The 25,139-nt window shown below is 37.0% G+C and overlaps 1 protein-coding gene across 1 annotated transcript in view; it reads right to left on the reverse strand.

The window, feature by feature from the left end:
* Window positions 1–897: 897 nt before the first annotated feature.
* RSPO2 (R-spondin 2) overlaps window positions 898–25,139 on the reverse strand; it is a 121,286-nt gene continuing 97,044 nt past the window's right edge. The window contains exon 5 of the mRNA XM_026688958.2: window positions 898–1,700. Coding sequence (XP_026544743.1) covers window positions 1,588–1,700 — 113 coding nt within the window. The 3' untranslated portion in view covers window positions 898–1,587. The remainder of the gene's footprint in view (window positions 1,701–25,139) is intronic.

Here is a 25,139-nt window from a genome sequence, read left to right on the forward strand (position 1 = left end):
GATATTTATGGCTCATGTTTTAGCCATGTCATGGAGGAATTCACTGGAGAAAGCAATTATATTTGGAAGAGTTAGCGGTAAAAGGAAACCAGGCAACCAGAGAACATGGTAGCTGGACACCATCAAAGCTGACAACAACTCAAAGAAGTAGTGCAAGATCAGATATGATGGAGAGTCTGGGTCCATAGAATCGCCAAGCATCAAACACAACTGAATGGATATCATCACTATCATCATTTATGGCTCCACATCGTTTGGAAGATATAGGGGTCTCCTTACAGTTTCTGCAAGTTTATTCACAAATAATAACATTGAACTTATTTACCTTTTAATTTTTTTTCTTAAAGGCTATTTCCTTTTTTAAAAAGTGTTTTTAATAAAACAGCAGAATGCCAGGATTTCTTCTGAGCAATATGGCTTGGTTCAACTCTAGAAAGTGGTTTTTGTTTTCGAATGAAATGTCATCACTTGATCATAACCAGCAGAGTCTTTAAAGGAAAGATTTCAGAGATAGATTCACCCTGCCAGGAAAGCACTAAACTTCACAAGAGCAAGATATGTTGTCAGGCTGACATCAGTTAAAGCTGGCTTGCATAGATTTGTATAAAGGGTAGTATTATATTTCATTTTGAGCACTCATCTTTATGTGTTCAAATGATGAACTGCACAAGAGGTGGTATTCAGCAGGTTCTGACCAGTTCTGGAGAACCGGTAGTGGAAATTTTGAGTAGTTCGGAGAACCAGCAAATACCACCTCTGACTGGAGATTTTACAGTATCCTTTCCCTGCCACGCCCACCAAGCCACGCCCACCAAGCCACGCCCACAGAACTGGTAGTAAAAAAAATTTGAATCCCACCACTGAACTGCACAGATGGAAAACAGACCCAACCTCTAATGTAAATAGGTTTATTTATATGTAGACAGCATGATATGTACACATGGGAACCACTATGCTCCTGAAATACTAAGCCATAATTTCATATATCAGTCATGAGCAGTTTGACTATACAGCTATTCCAGTATAGCAGGTGTGATGCGGACCAAGTGTGTTACCAACAGATATCTTCTTGGTGTCCTTCAGTCTTGAAAATGTACAGTATGAGAAACAAAATGCAATTCTAACTTCCCAATTTCTTTGCCTTGTAGAAATAGGAACTTATCCCATGGTGCCATGCAGTCCTGATGCTCCTGTCTCCAAAGTCCTGTGCCATGAAGTCAAATTCCTTCCTTCTTGCAGGCACCAAATTTAACCACAAAGAGGGGAGGGAACCCTCAAATGACATTTTTGACACTTTCACTGATTGAACTCAGTGCTTTTCTTCAGTCCCGGAGAGACCAAGTTTGGGGAACAATGAGAACAATAAGAACCACATTAATCGTAAAAGTATAAATAACAGACACAAAGTCTGTGGATGTTCTCCTCTCTTTCCCCAGGTCCAAAGGCTGTCAGAGCAGCTGAATCGCAGTGCTTCCTCATGCAGGAGCTAATAGCAGCTTCTGTGTATTTTGCAAAACAAACAAAAATGAGATATAAACTTTAAAAAAAAACAACCCACATGTATCAACAGGCCCTGGGCAAATGTCTCTACTGACTAGCTTGGTCTGTAGCTAGGAAGAAACTGTGCTGCTTCTGAGCTCGTTCCATTAAATTCTTTTTCTTCTTCTTCTTCTTATCCTTTTTCTTTGGTGTCCTCTTTCCTAAAAAAAAAAAGAAAAAAAAAGAAAAAGCAAATTATGTATTTTGTGTCAATGTATATTGCCTGCATTAGCAATGCCATCATACAAAGGATGTAAATCACTGCAATTACACACTAACAGATATGTCCTCCCCAATTAATATAGAGGGCAAGATACAGCTAAAAGATTGGCAATATTTTTATTTTTAGTCACTGGCTAATCACAGACAAATTTTTAAGGTTTTCCAACTGAACTGGCAAGCTATCTATATCTAATTTATTCAGAAAGACTTTCACAGTGTTTATTGTTAGATTACCTGTGCCTATAGCCACTTAAAAAGCAACTAACACACAATCTTTCAGGATGCAGCAGAGATTTACTGGTCCAGAGAAGAGTTATTGCATTCTTACAGCTGCTATTTAGAAGGTACTCAACAGCTGAACCCCACCCAACCCAAAAAATGCATTCCAAAATTTGGCCTCTGTACCTGGAGAATATTTTCAAGTATTGTATGTCAACCAATTGCTGGATTCCATTCTCTAAGAATTTTCTACTTAACTTAAAATTCTTTTTGTTGTTGTTGTTTCCATTGTTTTTCTTCAATATTATGTCTGTGCATGCCCACCATGTTGGCCACTGATTTTACTTACCTTCCTTTCAGGAAAGTATTGCATCATATTGTAAGGTTTAGTGATCTCCATTCACCTGCCTCAACGATTTGGGAATTCAGGTTTCATAGTTTCAATTATGACTAGAACCCTGGCAACTAAATGTGTTGAATGTTGGCTGTATTAACATACCAATAGTTTTACTTGGTGTCCATATACTGTATATTTACTCTGTATTGTTATAGTTGTTTAATTGCTTAATGTTGTTTAATGTTTAGTTGTTTAATTGTTTAATGTTTTTATGGTGTATGCCATATAGAGCCACTGGTTGAAATGGGCAGCTAAGGAAATTAAATATATAAAGAAGCTATCAAAGCCCTTGAGTGATAGACAGAGACAGTGAGAGTCCAGATAGCAAAGAGTTGGAGTATGCAGAATTTTACACCATTACATTGGGATATTCCACATGATTCAACACAGCTTAAATCTATAAACTGCCTAATTTAAAGCAAGACCAAATAAATATTTGGTCTCGCTTTAGGATAGGCAATTTATAGATTTATATTTAAATACATAGTGTGTATATTGCCATTGCCATTGTTTTTTTTTAAGAAAAAAATTATTAATACCAACTTTTAAAATGAAGTGTTCTAACAAAACAAAACAAAAATCAACTGTCTTCTTTTACTACTTTACAGCAAATATAAAGGTTTCCCCTGTGCAGTCGAATCTGACTCTAGGGGGCATTGCTCATCTCCGTTTCTTAACCAAGGGAGCAGCATTGTCTGAAGAAACTTCCATGGTTAAGTGGTGAGCATGATTATACACCAACATGCATGTTATGCTGTACCTTCCCACTGAAGGAATATTTATCTATTCTCATTTGCATGCTTTCTAACTGTTAGGTGGGTAGCAGCTGGAGCAAGTAACCGGAGCTTACTCCATCTCATGGTGTTCAGATCTCAAACCCAGTCTCGAACTCAGCTTTCTACCTGACAAGCTCAGCGTCTTTAACTGCTGAGCCATTGCATCTTTCTATAGTAAATATATCCTGCTACAATATAACATATATATCCTATCAATCTAGTTTGGTATGATTTTATTTGCTTTTCATATTGTGTTTTTCTTCTTGGTTTCAGAGGGAAGATAAGAATGTGCAGAAATAAAGGCAGCAAGAGAGAAAGGCCTAGAAAACCAACTGATTTAATGTTGCTTGGATCATAAATTCCAGAATTTTATGCACAGGAAAAAGAAAATCTCTATAAAATACCCAATGCAATGATAAATCCTCACTGGGGAACTCTCTTTTTATATTATAGCCTCTTAAACTAATAAAGCAGGAAATTCAAACTGAGGTGAATTTGCAGTTAGAACCATTATAATATCATTTTCACCTCCTCTTTGTGAAAATTAAATCAAACTGCCCAGCAATGTTTTTGAGAATATATAATATCTCTACTCTAAGAGCATTGAAATGTAATAGAATTACTGATCATTCTTAGCAACAAACTGAAACAAATCATTTAAATCCAAACTGGTTATATAAATGCACATCAGAAGCAGTGCTTCATAGGAGAAGCTGTTTGTCACTATCCTACAACATACTCAGTTCAATTACTCACTAGCCCAGTCAATCCTCCTTATTAGTAGTTCTGGCAACCAAAACCTCTGTAGGTGAATCACATTTTGGGGGAAATGCATAGTGTAATCCCCACCCATTCTCTCCATTCTTGATCCAACAGAAAGTTTACTGGTAAGGCTTTGCTACGTCTCTATTTATTTCCCCATTGGCCAGGAAAGCAACTAGAATAGTTTATTGTTTTAGGCAGTCTGTGTTTGGGAGATGAGCTCTTTTAGATCCTTTCCTTTCCCTTCCCTTCCCCTTTTTCCCTTCCCCTCCCTCCCTCCTTTGATCTATAATAGCACTGTAGTCTAGCAACTAATTTCAGAGGGCAGAATATACTTCTTACCCACAGGGGGCACTATATATTCACATTTATTTCCTTTTAGAAAATCAAGCCGATTATCTGCCAATGTATGCAAGGAATCAATTTAATAGCATTTATCCAATTTTACATAGAAATTGTTTGGATTTCTGCATCATTTGGACAGTTGCTGTGCAAATTATTTTCCTGCAATATTAAAAACAGCTCAGCCAAATTTAAGGATTGGTTTTCAGAACATTTTGACTAGCAAAAGAAAGAACACTTAAATCTCCTGTAGAAATCAAGATGATTTGAATATGCCTCACAGTACTGTTATTAGACCATGTATGTTTTCACATCCAGTGGAGTCTACTCTTTTTTAAGTTCTTGTGTCTTTCCCATTTTCCTTCTCCCTTCAACAAAACTCAAGACATCTACGAAGATGGCAAAAACACAGAACAATATTTATCCAATTTTCAATCATGCTCCCCTATCAGTTATCAATCAGATATTTCTTTCCTTTTTATTCTATCACTCCTAAATATGTCCAAGATTAAAACAAAATCCTCTGAAAGCCAAAGGGATGCCTACTAAAATGTGCTACTTATACTTGATGCTAACCTACAACTATCATTAATCTTTTTTTTTTTTTCAGAAACCTTGTTGATTCTTTGAGGCCTAGAAAAATTCATCAGCGCTAGTAGGAAGAGCAAATCCCATTCCCTACTAGCACTATTGATGTTACCCAATTTGGTAATGAAATATCTCCATAAAAACAACCGAGCTCAAAGAGCATCAAGGACCCTATAGTTCAACCCTGGGCTATAAATATTCTCTTCTACCATGTTGATTCTTTTCCAGGATTATTTGCTCTTCTCAAGGTCTTTATAATATTTTTTTCCGTCCGTTTTTTCCAGAATAGCTGCTAAGTTAACTAGCCTATCATTTCCTTGATATTCCAAAATCTTTGGCTGATCAACCATTTTTAGCAATAAGTTACATAGTGTACATCAGAGGCGGTATTCAGCAGGCTTTGACCAGTTCTGAAAAACTGTTAGTAGAAATTTTGAGTAGTTCAGAGAAACGGTAGTGGAAATTTTGAATAGTTAAGAATACCCCCTCTGACTGGCCCCGCCCCCATCTATTCTCTGCCTCCCGAGTCCCAGCTGATCAGCTAGGTCTTCTTTTGTTGCCCTGCACAGGAGGTGGAAAGCAGGCTAGTGGGATGGGGTGAGAATGGGGATTTTACAGTATCTCACTTCCCCTGGAGTGGGGAGGGAATGGAGATGTTACAGTATCCTTTCCCTGCCATGCCCACCAAGCCACACCAACCAAGCCACACCCACAGAACCTGTAGCAAAATGTTTTGAATCTCACCGCTGGTATACATTTGTTAATAGATTTAACATTTGAGAATTGCTGGATGCAGGCATTCTGGAAGACAAGACTCTTAGAACAGGGTTCTTTCTATCTTTCTTCTGTTCCCTTCTGTCTGAGCCATCATTGTTCTGCCATTTGGGTCTCATGTACATTGAGAGGAGAAAGAAGAAGTATTTGCAGGATTACAGAAGAGGAATTTCTTCTGCAAATATTGAGTTTTCTCAGGATGTGAAGCAATTAGATATAATGATGTTGGAAATAACTCACTTCTGAATCAAGCAATCTTGAGCGGCACAATGAGAAGTAGAGTCATTTCTAATCTCAAGAAATCCAGTATCTAGCCTAAAGATATATATTTACTCCTGTTGGATTAATTCATGATTATGGTTATTATTACAAGCTTAAGGAGGAATAAAGACCATAGGCAAAATTGTCTTCCTTTAATGGTTTGACTCTATCCCAGCTGTAAACCTGATTAGGTGGATTAGATGGATTAGACTGATTAGGTCGATTGCTTTCTTTCTATCAAGAAGTGTACCAATCAAAGAAGTTTCATTGCTCGTTCTACCTGTTCAATATGTAGTATTTCAGAAGTATTGTCATGGGTCTCTTGTTGCTCATCCCTAACTTGATTTAATTAAGAGGTAATTAAGCTGTATTTCCTTGCATCACCAGTTCTCCAGCAGTCTTTCATTTCACACTTTGCGCATGCGCCAAATGTACACTTTGCACAGGCGCAGAGGCTTTCCAACTCGCCTCCTGCAAGCCTGCACTCTCCCTGTCGCTTCAGCAGCTGCTGCGTGGCAATCTGCTCTGTCGTGCAAAGCAGCTGCACTTCAAAAGCAGGACACAGTAGGGGAGCCCAGGTGGGCCCAACAGCAGAGCTTCAGAGAGAACCGGTAAAATACCACCACTGGATACACTCAAATAAACTGTTCAACCACCTTGCCTGTCCATAACTTTGATGAATATTTTGAAATGTTATATATGTCTAGTTCCAATCAAAAACTTCAAATCCACAGACAGAATGTACTGTATGAACAGAGAACAAGGAAATATTTAATTTACTGTAATGAGCGATAAAATATGTGCTTCTAAACAGTTGGGGTATTGTTACTGGAATGGGTATTTGATAGGGCATTTACAGAAAGGTATTATTTATTTATTTGATGAATTTGTCTACTTATTTCAACATAATGACTCCGGAGCACAACAGAAAATACTGGCCCTTAACTTAAAACTGTGGTTGAAAAATCAACACTCTGATAAATATGTGTCCTATTCTTTTTAAGAGTGAATGCATAATAATAAGCTATTGTAATAGCTATTGTAATTATAAGCTATTAAGAGACAGGCATCAATGCATACACTCCCAGAGTGATGCATGATAAAATTAGAAAGTACAATCTAATTCAACAATTAGCTCAAAGTCATTTAGCTGTGATGGTTAGCATATAAATTTAATAAATTAATTAAAGATAACAATGAAACATAAACAATCGGATTTTAGAATCACATCATAAGGACTTAGAATGGTAAGACACACAAACTGGCAATGATTTGCTAACAAGAAATCTTATCCTATTACTCTACCCCAATAATTGTCTACGGTAAGATATACAAAAGAAGAAACCTTTGCTCCTAGAAATAAACTTAGCCTGAAGGAAACATTTTTGGAGTGAGACGCATCTTAATGAATTTAGGCTAAGCTTCGCCCTAACACTGGATTACTGCAGGTGTGCTGGAGTTCAAATATTGCTATCCACAAGATATGGAAACAATAATCCAACCTATTCAGACAACATTAATTTAGAGAAGGCTTGTTGATGATATAAGTAGCTAAAGTTATGTAGAAGAAAAATTCTTTAGAGATCTTAAAGCAATATCATATTTTCAAAGGATCACTCAATGCTTTTCTATGTTCAACATTCCCACACTTACTAATTGCCTAACTTTAAACCATTGCTTTTAGTTCCTATGTGTTAAATTGATATTCCCACCAAATACTTGATCATACGTAGTTCCTTAAGTGCAATTATACTACAAAGTCATATAGAACTTCAGTGAAGGTCAATAAAATCAAGGATGGAGATGAAAGAGCTGCCACACCATGAAAGGGTTTATTAGTGCATTTTGGATCATTACCTCTAGAAAACTACTGTGGGGAATAAGTGGGCTGTTCAAACACAAAACAATGACCACCAATGCTTTGTGATTACCATGCAGAACTTCAGGGGGCTTCTTTGAAACCAAAGTAACTACTACTTAACAGCTGTGAAAATGTTCCTTCTTTGCAGCAGACCACTAAAATTAAAAACAAGTAAAAAAACAGATAGTTCAGGTTCTTAGTCAAAACATCAGAAATGTTAAATGTTCAAAGCAACGTGTGCCAGTTCAAAAGCACATTTGCTTCTTTTATCAGACAGTTGTGGATTTTACTCAACAAGGCTAAGAAAAACTCCAATAATTGTGGCGCCTGTAAAATTTAATTTCTACAATGTGAATCAGATTACGCTCCATTAGGGACCTCATCTATAAAACATCAAAACGTTGGGAAGGTGCTTGTTTGTAGTCAGTTCTTCATTTGCCAACAGCTACTCGTAGGAAACTTGGATGCTTTTCTTCAACTTTTTCCACAAATTAAAAAAATAATAATAATTCTACACCTATAGAGAACAACTTTTAAACTTTCCTGTTAATGGGAAATGTTCCATATCAGGGACAGCAATAAAACTCCTGCTGATATGTTACTGACATAATTTAAATATATTTTAAGACGGGGGTAGGGAGAGTTCTAACCTTGGAGTCTTTTTTTTTTTTAATGGATCCCAACGTATGCTGAGGATGTAATGGGAAGCATTTGCTGGCACACTGCCAGCCCCTACTTTAAAATCTACTGGCATTTCCTATGTAAAGAAAAATATCTGTTTACAGCTAAACATGATGTTGTGGCATATATTATTGATTTCTTATATTTATTCCCTGCCTTTCCTCTAGCAGCTCATAAACAATTCTTCGTTCCTATTTTGTCCTTGCCAACAATAATTTCTGTGGGGTAGATTAGATCAGTGTTTCTCAGCAACTTTAAGATATGTGGACTTCAACTCCTAGAATTCCCTAGCCAACACTTTTAAGAAACTACAGATCTTCAAGTTGCAAAGGATGAGAAACACTGGATTAGATTCTCTCTCCTGGCATTTTTTAATGTAAATGTAGACTGAGACGAGCACTGTAATTATCTGAGATATTTCGCTTCTTAGGAGAATTGGAACCAATTCATCATTACTGGCAGGTTTTGCAGGAACCAGAACTATATGGAGAATAGTTAACAGAATAAAGGAGTTAAGAGGATTGGCCTCCAGAGCACATAGATAAAATCAGTCCAGCTTTTCTGGAACTGCTGGACTTCTCTTTACAAAAGTGAAGCAGTTTGGGAATTACAATCAAAACATTTTGGAATTATACTGAATTTTAGAAGGCTGGCGATGAAGAACTAGAACTATACCCAGATATAGGAAACCAAGGTTTTTGTCAACTTAGAAATGAATCCATGCTGCCCACAACCATATTTTTGTTTCTCAGTTTGCCACACTATGGGGAGAGGGAGAAGCTTGGAATGTAGACCAGACAACATCAGATCATCCTGTGGAAACCAAGGTCATCCCAACAGGTGCTGGCCAGAGACTTAAAGAAGTTACTAGGGAGAAGCCAGAATACCTAACTGGACAATGTGACCCATGACATGGAGGGAGGAGGAATATTTAATTATACAAAGCCCACAGGAAATAGTTAGAGTTGACTTTGCTTTCATGTGTGCCGAAACTTAATAAAGCTATTCTTAAAGAGATCTGGTCGTCTCAATTTTGGGTTCATCAGTCGGACTTTTGTCACAAGAACCTGAAGGCGCAGATGAAGCCCTGAAGGGATGCATCTCTTTCGCCAGACTTCAAATAGGTAATTTTAATATTATTATTTTCCATATTGCTTTGCATTTTGAAAATCTTATGTCAAAGATCTCAGTGAAAACTTGTCGAAGTTCTTAAGTCTGGAAAACTTGGTCTGAAATACCGGACAATGATGCCAAAATAAGTCAATACAGTTTTAGAAAAAATGTTATGCTCACTTTAGGACTGTGTATTTATCTGCTATATATTTATAAATTATAAATGAACAAATTCCTATTTATATATTTTATTTTTAATGCTTTGTTAGCCACTTCGAGTACTCACTAACATAAAAAGGATGAAATAAATGAAATAAAAATGGATAGAAACAGGAGGAAGCAGAACATTAATTTAAATTATTGAATGAAAACCCAATTAACAAGCAAAACAATCTCCCCAATCTACTTATGCTTACCTAAATCAGTTTCCCTATGAGTACATAGGAAACTGTTCATTTCTAATTTATAAATATATACCAAATGAACACACAGCTAAGCTTGCATGCTTCCTAATCATCAGGTAGAATTTCCTCAGCAACTTACAAAATGAACAGAAAAAAGGAAATTATTTGTACACTATGAACCTATTTGTATTATTGTTTAACTTTAAAAGTCTACCCTTCTTCCATATGTCCTGGGTCTAGACATTTACTACAAATCCTTAACTATGTCTACCACCAATGCCACCAACAAAGGTTTAGCACACATTTTGACAGACCAACATGAAACATTCATCATAGCTTTTGAGTTATGTATTAAATAAGTCTTACTTATGGTTTCATATTTATAATATACAGAATATGCAACAAAGAAGAAAATGATAGAGATCTGGGTCACAACGTCTATTAAATATGACTTGTTGCTGTGCAATCTAAATTGATATTCATTTTTATGAAGTTCCCAAAACAACTCAGGATGTCCAACCTAAAAAAATGTAAGGTAGTTAAGAGGTTGCTTTTCTATAGAGCAATCCTTCCAGACTTGAAGACAAGAGGTGGGATTCAGCTGATTTGGACTGGTTCAGCCAAACCTGTTGTTAATTTTTTGTGCAGTTTGGAGAACCGGCTAATTGCACCACTGGCTGGCCCTACCCACCCACCCTGCCTGCTCTACCCAGCCCTGCCCCCGCCCAGTCATTCCTTATCTCGCCTTGGCCGTGACATAACAGCTGCTGCTCTCTGGCTTGCTAGCTCGCTTGCCTTGACCACATGGCCTCCGTGGCCCAGCCCAGACTCTTGTCTGCCTTCGCCCCAGCCTCTCACATGGCCCGGATCCCTGCCGAGCCTTCCTTCGCCATTCTCCGCTGCTTCCCACACAACCCAGCTACCTGCCTGTCTGGTGAGCCTCCCTTCGCATCTTTGCCAACATGAACAGCCTGCCGCTGCCACTCTTTACTGGCCCAAACTACTGCCACCGCCTCTTTGCCAGTGCAAACAGCCTGCAGCCACTGCCTCTTTGCTGGCCCAAACTGCCACTGCTGTCTCTTTGCCGCCCCAAATGGCCCACCATTGCTGTTTCAGCCCACCTGTGCTGCTCTACCTTGCTGTGAGTGACATCGAGTTGGCCATGCCCACTCAGTCACATGACACACACACCCAGGCATGCCCACCCGGTCATTAGGAAGAGCCAGTTGTTAAATTAGTTGAATCCCACTACAGTTCACACTATGAATGTGATGAGAATGGGATGAAAGAGCATGTGCTGCAATAACTATGTGATGAATTATATTTAGGGCAATCTCTTCCTCCTTTCCTTACCAACACACCAAACCAGGGAGGCCCTATAAGTGGCTGAATTATAAATTAGAAATAAATATATTCAATAATTTTCAAAATTATATTTGCAAGTAGCAACAGTAATAGTTATCTGTGGCTGAGGTGCTCCAGTTACATTTGGGAAACATCTAGAGATTTTAGTTATTTTTTGCAAAGTAGCCTAATCCCAACCTGCATTAAACCTCTCTGTATGATGATGGTGTTATCCATTCAGTTGTATCTGACTCTTGGAGATTCTATGTGCCAGATCTCTCCACGTCTTCCATCTTGCATTGCTTGTTTGAGTTTTTCTATACTCTGGTTGGTGTCAGGTTTGATGAAGTCCAACCATCATGTTATTTGGCGGCCTGGTTTCTTTAACCCTCTCTGTATGTGGGGTTTATATCCTGCATTGTCAGATACACACACACACACACACACACACACACACACAGACAGACAGACATCCTGCAACTCCAGAAATTAAAATTACATTTAATGTACTTACTAAGCTTTCATCAGCCTCTGCTGACATCGTCAGAGTATTTAGCTACCATTACAGAGATCTTTGCCTTTATATATCATTAATCAATTTACCCCTTGCACTCGTAATAGGCCCTCTCAATTGCCTCCCATCGGTAATTAGCTCTGTTGTTTTTACTTCCATCCTGTTGGTCAAAGGAGGCTTATCTCTTGTTGCTTTCTCCTGTGCCTGACCCAACCTGGAATGCTTATCTCTGGGAGATGATGCACCCTGCAAAGCAATTTATCTCTTGATCATTTGTTCTGAATGTCCATTCGGCAGATGCAATTTGTTGCCACTTTTACAAAGTGGATCTATTCCCTCACAAATGCTTGCTGCTAAGGAAGTTGCAGAGAAATATAGACTGTCAATCACTGTGGCATTTTTTTTTATGTTTTGGCCACAGGGCTCTATGTATGACCCCACCACAACCAAACACTGTTTAAAAGCAGAAAAAAAACAAGATGCGAGCAGACAGCTGTTCCATAACTGGAGCCAAAAGCTGTAGTGGATCCAATCCTTGGAGATGCTTCCTGCAAGAATGGCTCCAGCTGTAACAAAGTAAATTAATCATTTCAGCACCCACATCTGACAGCCAAGAAAAACTATTTTGTACATGAAACATGAAGATTTGAACTCTCCCGCGGGGGGGCCCAAAAGTTAATATAATAGCTCATTGTATCAGCCATTCAAAAATAGAATCCAGCAAAAAAAAAAAAATCAAGCATTGTTTAGAACAGAGGCCACACTAGGGGTGTCCAAGCTCAGCAAAATTAAAAACTATGGACTTCAACTCCCAGAATCCCCCAGCCAGCCACGATTCTAAGTTCTTAGAGGTGAAGTCCACAGGTCTTAAAATTGACAAGCGTGGACATCTCTGAGTTTCACATGTTTTGGTTTTTGTTGCTGCAACTAAGGTCTCCAGTGGGTGATGTCCTGAAGCTCAGTGGCCATGAATGCATTCTAAAGAAGACCAAGCCAGGATTTTCTGCTTTTTTTCCCCCCTTCCCTTACTGGGGACAATTGTTTTATTTTTTGGAAGTTTACTTTAATGTTACAAGCCTATTATAAGGTTTAAATGGGACTTTAATTTTCTTTCCCACATCAATGAAGTCAAAAACAAAACGATTCATTCTTTTGGTTTACCACAATCACAAGAGGATTTGGGGGGCTCCATAAGAAGGGACTTGGATGCTCTATCTATGGAGCCTGTGGGTTTCCTACCACTGACACAGACTGTAGGTCTGCATAGATCATTTGCTCTATTAGTTATCTTGGTGGAGGTGTCTTTAGGACATAGAAGTGCATGCCTAGAAGACCTCAGAGAAGCTATAAAACAGTTGGGTCAAGATTTGAGTGGCTCTATCTGTTTTACAGTTTCATGGAATGGATCTAGTGTAGGTTATTTAAGTATCCATACAGACTTGTAGAACCTGTAAGCATTAAGCCTAAATGTAGAAAGTCATCATGACTAGAAGTCATGGAAAAAATTATGGAATTGCCTCCTTTAAAGGACATCTAAATTGGTGGCCATCATTCCACTGTAGACTAGTGTATTCCAAAATATGGTTTTCTGCAACAGTTCTCATAAGTCTACCTTGACACAATCTGTTTTTACCATAATATTTACTAATGCATAACACATAATATATTTATATGTTATAAGAATCTACTTCAATTACTCAGCATTCAAACTTTATTATTATTTGTTTATATATCATATTTCTAGACTTCCTATCTCAAGGGAGATTTTATACATGTCCAAAGAATAAAATTCGATATGGTTAATAAAATGTACAGAGGGAACCTTTTTGTCACCTTTTGAGCTACTGCATTTTTATTATAAAACCAGCTTTTTCGCAAAATCCTCTGTACTAACAATTATTCTTCTACACTGTTTCAGGCTCTCAAAAATGCATCTTTCTTATTTCTATTTAAAAAATGCTCATCTTATGTAAATTATTCAACATTGTTTTAAAAAGAACAAAGATCCTTTAGCTGATCAATTGGACAGTAATAGCAATGATACAAGACCACAGACGCTGATCATACCAAAGTTTTAAAATAGATGATTGTAGTATAGAAAGAGTAAACACAAACAGGAAATTACAATTGTACCCATTCTCATCAGAGCCACTTGTTATATGAATCCTACTTAAGTATAAACATTGGAAAATATGTGGTCCTTTGATTTGATTAGAAGTAGGTGATGCCTATGAAGACCTCTGTAAAACCAATCTTTTTTTTTTCTTTTGATAAAGGAAAAAGGAAATGAAAAATTAAAATGTTCCAAACCAATAACAACCACCAGTATTGGTTCTATTCAGAGAAAGCTAATGGGTTCCATTTAGACTCCATGGGTGCTGTTGGAAAATCAAAACTACAGAATCTTGGGAACTGATTGGTTACAACTCCATCTTTGATTAGAGAATTAAGCATTAAAGGTATCAATTATTGGAACCACAACTCAATGCGTTACTTGGAAGTATGCCTCACTGCCCAGAAAAATGGCAACGGTGATCTGGATTGATAAATATCTAAGAACTGGATCAGTAGTGGGTTTCTACCTTAGTCGCTACTGGTTTGGTGGGTGATTGCGTGCATGGTGCCCTTAACATGCGCGTGTGCACAGCCGTAATGCACCAATCAGCTGAGAGGACAAGAAACAAAAAGCTAGGAGTGACCTTCCCACCCACCTGTGTGCTTGTTGCTTCTTTTATCCTCTCAGCTGATCGTTGGAAGAGCCGATTTGGTCGAACTGGTAGTGTTTTTTGCTACCAGTTCAGCCAAACTGGGCCAAACCGGTGGCATATCACCACTGAACTGGATTGAAGACATAGAAAGGAACAGCCTCAGTTTGCTTTCCATTTGAGCTGCAAAAATCCAAATGAGTTTCTTCATTTTCTGGTTTTGTAAATGCTGTCAGACTTATTTCAGAGAACACTAGAATTAGAAGCAGGTATAAGCAGGCACTAAAGGCTGGGCTTCTCTGATAAATAGGTTTACTGTAAAATCTAATGAAGCTGTTATGGAAGAATTCCAGGGATTGTTTTGTATCAAATTCAAGCTCTATTTACAGGGAATAGAGGCTAAAATTCTTGCACTTTTTTTTTCTTACGTTTTGGCCTACAATGGGCCTGAAGTTTCTCATTTTTCTGACAGAAAGTCTCTTTTCAGGAACAGGTTAAACAGTTTGTTTTTCAGCTCAGTATATCTAATCCTCAGTGCTTCTACCATGGCAGTCCATTTATGACTAGGTAAGTCTTACAAGGATGCCCATGGCATGCTATCTGCAATAACTAGGCATCAGTCCCACTGAATTTCAAACTGTTTTATAAGGCAACTCGTGGAAAGAAAAGGAAGTATTTAGAAACCATAGCAAAGGTAGCTGACTGAATAAAAGGGATAACCAAAAGTTATCAAAGGCTCACTTGGTAAGTCATGTGGTTTATTTGGGACTCGTCCTTTTAGTTCTCATCAAGCTTCCTGGATCCAATTAACAACACACACTGTATTATAAATTATGAAGAATCAGAAGTCAGAGATGCCCTGCTGGTAACAGCTACAATAAGTATCTTTCAGTGTACAAAGGATCAAATCTGGATTGCTTGTTTTTAAAAGCCAGATGGATTCTCATGATATAAAGGAACCAGTTTTTGAAGGTAAATACCTGAACCGGCAATGCATTGCACAATCTGTAAAAGCAGATACAAAATAACTCTTTTATCAGTTTTACTATAACAGAAATCTAGATTATATATCATGGAAATTTACTTTTATAATCTTCTGAGGCCAGAAAATCTAAATATAGAATAGCTGGGAATAATGGGAACTGGCTCTTACATTTGAAAAACCATTTCCAAAAATTACCATAATAGAGCCATTATGAAACACATTATCATGAATGTTCCCTAGGTGGAATGGCTTCCAAGTAAACAATTGCTGAAGCCACAGTATAAATCTATCCTTAAAAGCCAAAGGGATCCCAGGAAAGGAGGTTTTTGCCAATTAAAAATAAAAATGTAGCTGCGTTTAGTCCAGCTTATGGTGTTTTTTTTAAATTATCTTGCATCTGTATTATGAGCCCAATTTAGCTAAACAACTGTGGATCCAATAACCATCAACTAGCAACCTATTGGTCCAGATGCCTTTATTGCTGGATATATTTTGCAAAAGGACTGCTTCCAAGTTCCAACATGGTTTCAAAGAAGGCAAGTTCAAGTATTTATTTTTGTAGAATATCTAGGTTTCATCAAAAAGGGCTATTAATTCTTTGGCTATTAAGGCTATATAATTCCCAATTAAACAGGATGGATGCAATGCTGGGATTCAAAATCTTTTACTACTGGTTCTGTGGGCATGTCTTGGTGGGCATGGCAGGGGAAGGATACTATAAAATCTCCATTGCCTCCCCATTCCTGAGGGAAGGTTACTGCAAAATCCCATTCCCTCCCTACCCCACTAACCTGCTTTCCAGCTCTGTTCTCCTGTGCAGACCCAGCCAATCAGCTGGGACTTGGGAGGCAGAGAATAGATGGGGACGGGGCCAGTCAGAAGTGGCATTTGCCAGTTCTCCAAACCACTGAAATTTTCTGCTACCGTTTTTCCAGAACTGGTCAGAACCTGCTGAATACCACCTCTGGATGGATGGATGGATGGATGGATGGATGGATGGATGGATGGATAGATGGATAGATAGATAGATAGATAGATAGATAGATAGATAGATAGATAGATAGATAGATAGATAGATAAATATTGTTAATAACAAGAGAATCTTATGAATGCAAGAAAAATGATTTGGGAATTTACTGGGTTTTTACCTCCTGAATTCCATGAATGTCAAGCATTATTCTTTTTAAAACTAATGAAATCTTCATTAGCAGATAGGAAAAGGATGCAAAATCTTTTTGAAACATGAAGAACTATATGTCAATCCAAACAAGTCTAAGTTATACAAACCAATAGTCTTATTTAGGAGGAGACCATTTCTCAAGTCTTCCTACATCATTATAAATTTGAAGCATACAAACTGAGGCATATGGATACATGTAGCTCCAGAAAGGATACCACAGAAGATGCTAGCAGATTTTATTTTATGTTGTTGTAAAGTGTCACAGCAGAGAATCTATAAAATGCAATGGAATACTCTTACTAATTGCATTAAATCAATTCATTTAAATTTAATTAAAGTTTCAATCAAATGCATTCAAAATATAAAGCCAATTTTATATATAAAGCCAAAATATAAAGCCCTCCTGTCATGCGAGGTTTCATATGGTATGCAGTAAATTACAATTCCATAAAACCTGGTAATAATAAAGCAAACAATCAGCACAACTGAAATAGGACTGCAAAAATTTATGGGAACAAGAGTCATGTTTAGTCATAAGAAGAACATTATAAGGACTGCTAGTGGACAAACACAAAACATTTCTCTTTCCATTTGCAGTGTTCCATTTCAGAAGCTAAATGTGTTCTTGTCATTGAGTTCATGTTCTCCAGACTTTCCACAGAGGAATGGGACAACTTGCCATAGCCAACTTGCCATGGCCAACTTGCCATGGCACAACACAACATGGGATAGTTCCATGCAGGTTGACTCAATGCAATAAATATTATCCATCATTGTTTCTTTGACATTATTTCCAAAAGTGGAAATAATGTCAAAGAAACAATGGTGGATAACATTTATCATATTGAGTTATCCCGCGTGGAATTGTCCTGCGAAGCAAGTTGGCTGTGGTGAGATGGCTACAGCAAGTTGGCCACTGCAATATTCTAGGTCCTTCTGCAGATATATCAGGGGGCTCTTCAGCATCAGAAATGGTGTAGGGGTCAGAATACAGCATAGAGCTGTATTTAATTTAATTTGATTTAATTTAATTTAATGACAATAAAAACTTTAGCAAAAGGAACAAGCATGTTAATAGGAAAGCTTCTGAAGTAACCCTTCCTTCCCTATTTGGGATAATCATCCAATAATCATTGGAACCTTTCAAGAGTTTCCAAGGAGCAAAGTACTATCAGTTTCATCTGAAAGTCAGAATTTAAAAACACAGGGTAGCTGTACAAAAAGACACATTTACTAGGAATGGACATCCAAAACAGCATCATACTGGTTCAGTGGTTTAAATGTAGAATATAATAATTATTTTTTCACATACTGTAATCTGATAAAGATCATGACAGATTTAGGTACAGGCTAATTTTTTTTTGCCAAAGTAACAACTTTTAAAAAAATCTGTTTGTCAGTAATGTCTTTTGCAGAACTTTGAATGTTAAAAATTCCCCATCATGATACTTGAACCCAAAGTGTAGTGCACTTCAAATATCAAAGTTGATAGTAGTAAACTGAATTCTGCATCTCAAAGAGAATCACTTCCAATTTTGAGAATTATATGCATAATTCCGAACTTATTGTTCAACCTCCCACTCACATACATATTAAATTATTAAATCTGGATTGATCCTCCTTTAAGCAATTTTTATGTAATTAATCTAATTTTAAATTAATTTAGTTACATAAAAATGTAACAAAAATACATTATCAATATTGCTTAAAGGAGAATCAATCCACATCTAATAATCACAGGACTTTTTTTCCTAGGAGAATCCTGGCCAGAAAGAATAATAAAAAAATCCAAGTAAAAGGCTGAAGTTATATTATATTTTTCTCATATTTTCTAGTTCTTGTTTTTAAAGAGGAAGCATATTAATAGACAAATAAAAATCATTTATAAAACTTGACTGTTTTATCTTCATCCAAACGAGACAAATGCTTCAAAAAGTTATTGAACAATATATCACTTCATTTTCTCTTGAGCAGTTCAGAAGGTTTTAAACTACCCCCTTCTAGGCCATGCCATTTTTCCTTATTGAAGAATTATGAAATGTTTCTCTCCCCAAGGGAATATTTTGGTGGCTAGATGGCCACATGAATTTTTAAAAAATGTAGAAAAAAAATCTTTTAATGTGAAATTTGCTGAAACAATGTATTAAATTGCAAGGCTGGAATTCACATCTTTTGTTTTCTAAGCTGTAATCATAAAAGAATTTACAAGGGTCTGAGCCCATCAACCCAGTGGGAGTCACTTCTGAATAAACATTCATGGGGCTGCTATGTCAGTAAAAGAACTTTGTAGCAGGCCTTTACGAATCATATTCTAATTCTTCATAATGCTTTATGCTAGTGCTTCTGTAATGATTTTAAGCAAAATATGGAGAAGTGGTCTCTTTTTTAAAATAGCTTCAATGGTTCTAGTAATCGCTTATGCTGGAAATATATATATGGTTTTTAAAACAATACATTTGTTGTGAAAATCACTTCCAAACTTACTTTTAAGGATTATTCTTCCACTTTATTAAATGTATTTATTTTGGGGTGGGGTTTTTTTTTTTTTTTTTTGCTATATTGTCCCTTTATCTGTAAACAGTCAAAAGTTTGTGGGAGGGAGGGAGGGAGGAGGGAGGGAGGGAGGAGGAAGGAAGGAAGGAAGGAAGGAGGAAGGAAGGAAGGAAGGAAGGAAGGAAGGAAGGAAGGAAGGAAGGAAGGAAGGAAGGAAGGAAGGAAGGAAGGAAGGAAGGAAGGAAATTCACTGCATAATGAAAGCCTTCATTAAAAATTATGAATTATAATCCACCATTCTGGGCCAGAGAAGTCTGATAGATGCATTTCTATTTCTTAACTTCTGGCTCAAAATCACTTACCATATTGGGGTCTATGTATAGGAGAGAATTCCTAGGTTTTCAGCATCCTAACTACAGCATCTCATTCCCTCATATCCATATTTAGTTAGGTACATATGAATATGTAACAAATCCAAATTTATCAAATCTTGATTTGATTATTGGCCAGTAAAGCAAAAAATATTTTACATTATGCTCTAAGAGTGCATTGAACTTAAGATTATATTGTTTAGGAATCATTGTTTCTCTTTGGGACAAGATTTTTTTTATTATCTAAGAATTTTTTTTATTATATAGATAACACTGCACTATTAATAAATATTTAATTGTTGTAAGTTGAGTTCTGCAATTTTTTAAAATTAAGATATTATAGGCCCTATCCTTTGCTTAATACAACCTCTATGTTCATTAATTTATGTGCTGATATTGGAAATTACTAAATAATTAGCAACTACAATATTTTGGGGTTATAATATAAATAAGTAGAATAATATTCTACAAAACCATTATATTTTTTACTGTCAATAGGACCTGCTAATAGCCAAGTTAGTAGTATAATGGCAATAAAAATTACCTCAGAACTTCAATTATAGGGAAATTACCATTTCTTATCTCACTTTCACTTTTGAGGATAAAAATAATAAACGATAAAAGGTGACTCAGACTTCTTTGACAAAAAATTCTGACTTTATTTATTTACTTATTTACTTCCTTTTCTTCTTCCATTCATCCATCCTCCTTCAGTTTATAGGATATCAAACTCCCAATGATTCTAGGCAACTGGGAATTTAAAACTGTTTTAAAAAACCCAAATTGAAATAGACTAAAGAAGATCATACATGATTCAAATACAATAGAAAACAAAACAAAAAAATCCATCCACCAAAGCCCTAACCTTCAAGCTATCCTAACCCTGGGAATATTCAAGCTTTTATTAGCTTTATGAATGTCTTCAGGGTAAAGGTAAAGGTTCCCCTCTCATATACGTTTCCAGCTAGTCGTTTCCAGCTCTTATCTCCTTTACAAAGCCGAAGAGCCAGCGCTATCCAAAGACATCTCCGTGATCATATGGCTGCCATGACTAAATGCTGAAGGTGCACGGAACGCTGTTACCTTCCCACCAAAGTGGTCCCTAATTTTCTGCTTGCATTTTTACATGCTTTCAAACTGCTAGATTGGCAGAAGCTGGGACAAGTAATGGGAGCTCATTCTGTTACACAGTGCTAGGGTTTCAAACCGCTGAACTGCCAACCTTTCTGATCAACAAGCTCAGCGTCTTAGCCACTGAGCCACCAAGTCCCTGTCATCACGGTGGGAACCATCTAAATCTCTGGGTAGATATAATTCCAGCAGCCCAGTACCTATCATAGAAGGCATACTTCCTCAGTCCTACAAGATGTCACTGCTTGATCGATGGGACCCAAGGAATACCCATGTTTCCTGATCTCACTGGACCAACAGAAAAAACTGGAGACAAGCGGTCTCTCAGCTGATCATTAACATCTCAAAAGACATCTGGAAGTCAAGCAACCTGTACAGCTTATGCAGCAGTGAGGTCACTTGGGCATAATGAGTCATGCCTATCATTGCTTGGGCCATTGCATTTTGGGGCAGCTCTAGCTTCTGGATGATCTTCAAGAGGAATCCCATCTTTGAAGCTAAACAGCAAATTTGCACTGCCTTGAATATTTTCCAAGTCCTCTAATCTTTGTTGATTGCAGAAAAGTGGAAGAGAGCTATAAAGAAGTATCTTTTGGCTTTGGTGAGTACTGGAAGTGATTCTGGTTTGTCTGATGAAATGCATTTTCATATACACACCTTTTATTTTATTTCTTTTATTTTGCCTTCAGGACAGTGTTGACAACTGCAATGATGTACTTGCAGTTTTCTTGGTAACATTACAGAAGACATTTGCTGTTGCCTGCTTCCTAGGATAAAGAGCAAGTGACTGGCCCAAGGTCAACTAGCTTGCTTTGTACCTAAAGCAGTTGGAACTTACTGTCTCCTGATTAATAGTCTAATGCCCTAACTGATACATCAAACTCGACCTCATTTTAAAAATTGTACAGCTATCTTTACTCTACACTTTTATTGTAAATAATTTTCCCAAAGTTACAGGCTTTGGGAGACGTATATTTTTAAAATATCCTTGTCTTGCATACATTTTGGGGGAAGAATATTGGCATTGTTCTGTTTGGAACTGGTCTCTGTTGTAGATCATTTTTATTCTTGGAAACAACCACAGCATTTTGTTCTTTACTCAGAACCTGTAACTACTTCTTCTTTTACCTGGAAGATATCACTGATCAGAGTTCAGAATATCTCCTTCTAACAGTAAAGAATAGAGATATTAAGATAGTAAATCTCACTGTCTTTTAACTGTCTTAGCTCCCATTAATAAATTATCCACCATCCATTGTAGACTTATTGAGCAATCTAACGAATCAATGCTGAGACAGAATTCTTTCCAATACTTTTTGTTCATTTCCCAAGAATTAATGTTCAAATCGAACAGTTTAGGGATGATCTGAATCCTAGAGTTTGAAGTAAATAATAGCAATAGCGCTTAGACTTATATACTACTTTACAATGCTTTACAACCCTCTCTAAGAGGTTTACAGAGTTAGCATATTACCCCCTGGGTCCTCATTTTACCCACCTCAGAACGATGGAAGGCAGAATCAACCTTGAGACTGCTGAGATTCAAACTGCCAAATTGTGGGCAATTGGCAGTCAGCAGAAGTAGCCTGCAGTACTGCACTCTAACCACTGCACCACCACGGCTCATACATAAAAAAGAATGGAATGTGTAGGGTTTTTTTATTGACCTGATTGCTTGCTACATGATATCAGTTTGTTGATACCCATTTCTGGTGGGATTCTACTTCAAGCTCATGCTTTCTTTTTGTGAGGCCTTTGCAATGTTTTTCCCATTAGACCTTTTTATTACAAGACTTTCTGAGCCTCAAGTCTTACTTCGATCATCATTTTTTTGCTATTTAGGCCAGGAAAATCTCTTTGATACTTGATGTGCTGTCTTGCCTTGTATATATCTTTCCTAGGAAGCTCATGCCACTTGGTCAAAAGCCTCTCCCCAGGCAGTACTGATCAAAGACAATATCTCTCCTTCTTCGTTTCGTAACCAAACTCTACCAGTTTGATCTGTGTAATAGCACTATTGACATGACAGCCCCTAAAATGTTACCCTTATTGCTCACCTCTTCCATGCTCAGCTTGACTTTGCAAATTTCCTATTTTTTCCTCCAATATTGGGTTGACTTACACTTGCTCAGAAGGGAGAAATGTGCATCCCTGTGAAGAGCAGGCAGCAAAATGACACGTGCGGGAAATGATCTTATTTTTCTACCACTACATTGCATACTTCCCCACTGAGAAAAAAATGGTAGTGGTAGAATTCTTCTAAGACCTCATTTAACTTCTTGAATATAATCATTCATATTCTCTATTACTGCCGGGTTCCATGCTCCTTAAATAATGTGATTGGATAGGAGGAAACTGACAGGAATACCATAGTAAAGTTAGGAAGCATTATTTCACAGAAAGAATAGTGAAAGCTTGGAACCAACTTCTAATGGAGGTAGTGGGTCAATCATCAGTAACTGAGTTTAAATGTGCTTGGAATAAACACGTGTTCATTGGGTTGAACCATCCCCTCAACAGTCAGTTTACTAACCATTTTAATAGCAACTGAATTTGTGGCTTGCTTTGTGCACAACACATACCATTCCATTGTTGCCTTCGTTTGTAATATTAAACATTAGTTATTTTAAAATATTATATGTTATATTTATTGATAAAAATAACATATTATATTTATTAATAAATATAATAAATAAATTGCTGGTCATTTATGTCTAATCACCCATCCCCTCCCACTTGTGATTGTAGGACTGTACCTTTTTCACTTGTACTCTTTATATTGACTGTTTCCTAGTATGATTTGATTGCTGATTGTACCCTATGACTATCATTAAGTGTTGGATGTTATTATTCTTGATTCTTAATGAATGTATCTTTTCTTTTACGTATACTGAGAGTATTTACACCAAGACAAATTCCTTGTGTGTCCAATCACACTTGGCCAATAAAGTATTCTATTCTATTCTTATTTTTATGCAGCTGAGTTTTGGACTGCATATATTCCTTAAATAGCAATCAGTTAAAAAATAATTAAAATCCAAACAGTATTTTTTAACATCTAAGATTCAAACATAGCTGGAATATTGAAAAATAAATCTGGCTTACGCTCATCAATTAATTGGCTGCTCTTCAAACTGCAATGACAAGCAAATACTCAAGAGAAAAAGGGATCAACATTCTCTCATCATTCTCCCCCAGGTGATGCTGAATAGCATGACCATTGCTTTTAACAGCAAGCATTTATCTTTATTTTTTAATGCTTTTTTAAAAAATAGAGATGCAGTTTTAAAGGGTTATCATATATTATGATGAACTGGGTTCTCTTTGAGCTAATAGCCATCCTGAATCTGCTCATTGATTTGTCCGGGAAGATTAGACATCATGAGTCTATTTGGCAAAATTCCTCCAGCATGTGGGCCTGAAGTCATGCCCCTAGCTTGAACTCCTTCAAGAAAGTTCATAATAAATCTGACACTCCATAAAGTAACCACTTCCATTAGCGCCCTATTGCTGCACCAGCTAAAATCTTGCAACTGGATACCTCAACACTTTTGAGCTGCCCAGCCGAGCCTGACTCCATACTGGGTTTTTAGAAATTCCATCTTTGATTCCCCTCACCCCGAAGGGTGCAATACGTCATACTAAATTATATATATTAAAAAACAATATATTGCAATCACTGTGAAAAGAGCCTAGTTACTTCTGCAAAGGTATTTTGCTTGGAACAGAAATTGTGACAATATTAAGGGAAAGAACCAAATTTGGATCTTTCTTTTTCTTTTCTTTTTTTCTTTTTTCTTTGCTGTTGTTGGAATTTACAGATTGAAAGAACTTTCAGCTATTCCGGTAAAAGATATGAAATGCATCTGCTAAGTCTTTACTTTTGTTTCCAAATGACAGCTTATCGATAAGCTAGAAAGTAAAGCTTATTAAGGAGCACAGTCTATAGCATTTAGGGGAGTAAAAACACTTTGTTTGCACCAAAGAAGTACAAATTTTGCACCTTTCGTTTTTATTTGTTGATCGAATCTATGTAGATCTTCCATACATGAGTCAATTACAGTGCTCCTGCCATTTACTGGAAGGAAAAGTGAACATTTCATGACTTCAAAGTTACATTTTAGACCCTGGACTGGAGGAAGTAGAGGTGGCTTCAGAATTTTAAAATCTAGAGCAATCTCTGATCAGCAGCCCAATTGAGAGCCACAGTCCATTGAGAACCAAGCCACGTAAGCATCAGGAGAGCATGCAAAACCATCCCTTCTCTGGTCCTGACACCACCATAACTGCCAGTTGGTTGGGAAAAGCTGGTCTAGAACTAAGTCCAGGTCCTACTCTTAGCAGAATCACTGAAATCAATAGGCTATTTTGTTAGTGGGAATCTTTTTAAACATTACAGTATAGAGCCAGCATTTTATTTCATGCGGAAAAGCAATTCTTATAGTAAAGAAATTCCATGGTTTTTTTAGTTTATGCA

Source organism: Notechis scutatus, chromosome 3, assembly GCF_049901735.1.
Source record: "Notechis scutatus isolate UNSWTSFEM ecotype Mainland chromosome 3, rNotScu1.2, whole genome shotgun sequence".
NCBI classification, from domain to species: Eukaryota; Metazoa; Chordata; class Lepidosauria; order Squamata; family Elapidae; genus Notechis; species Notechis scutatus.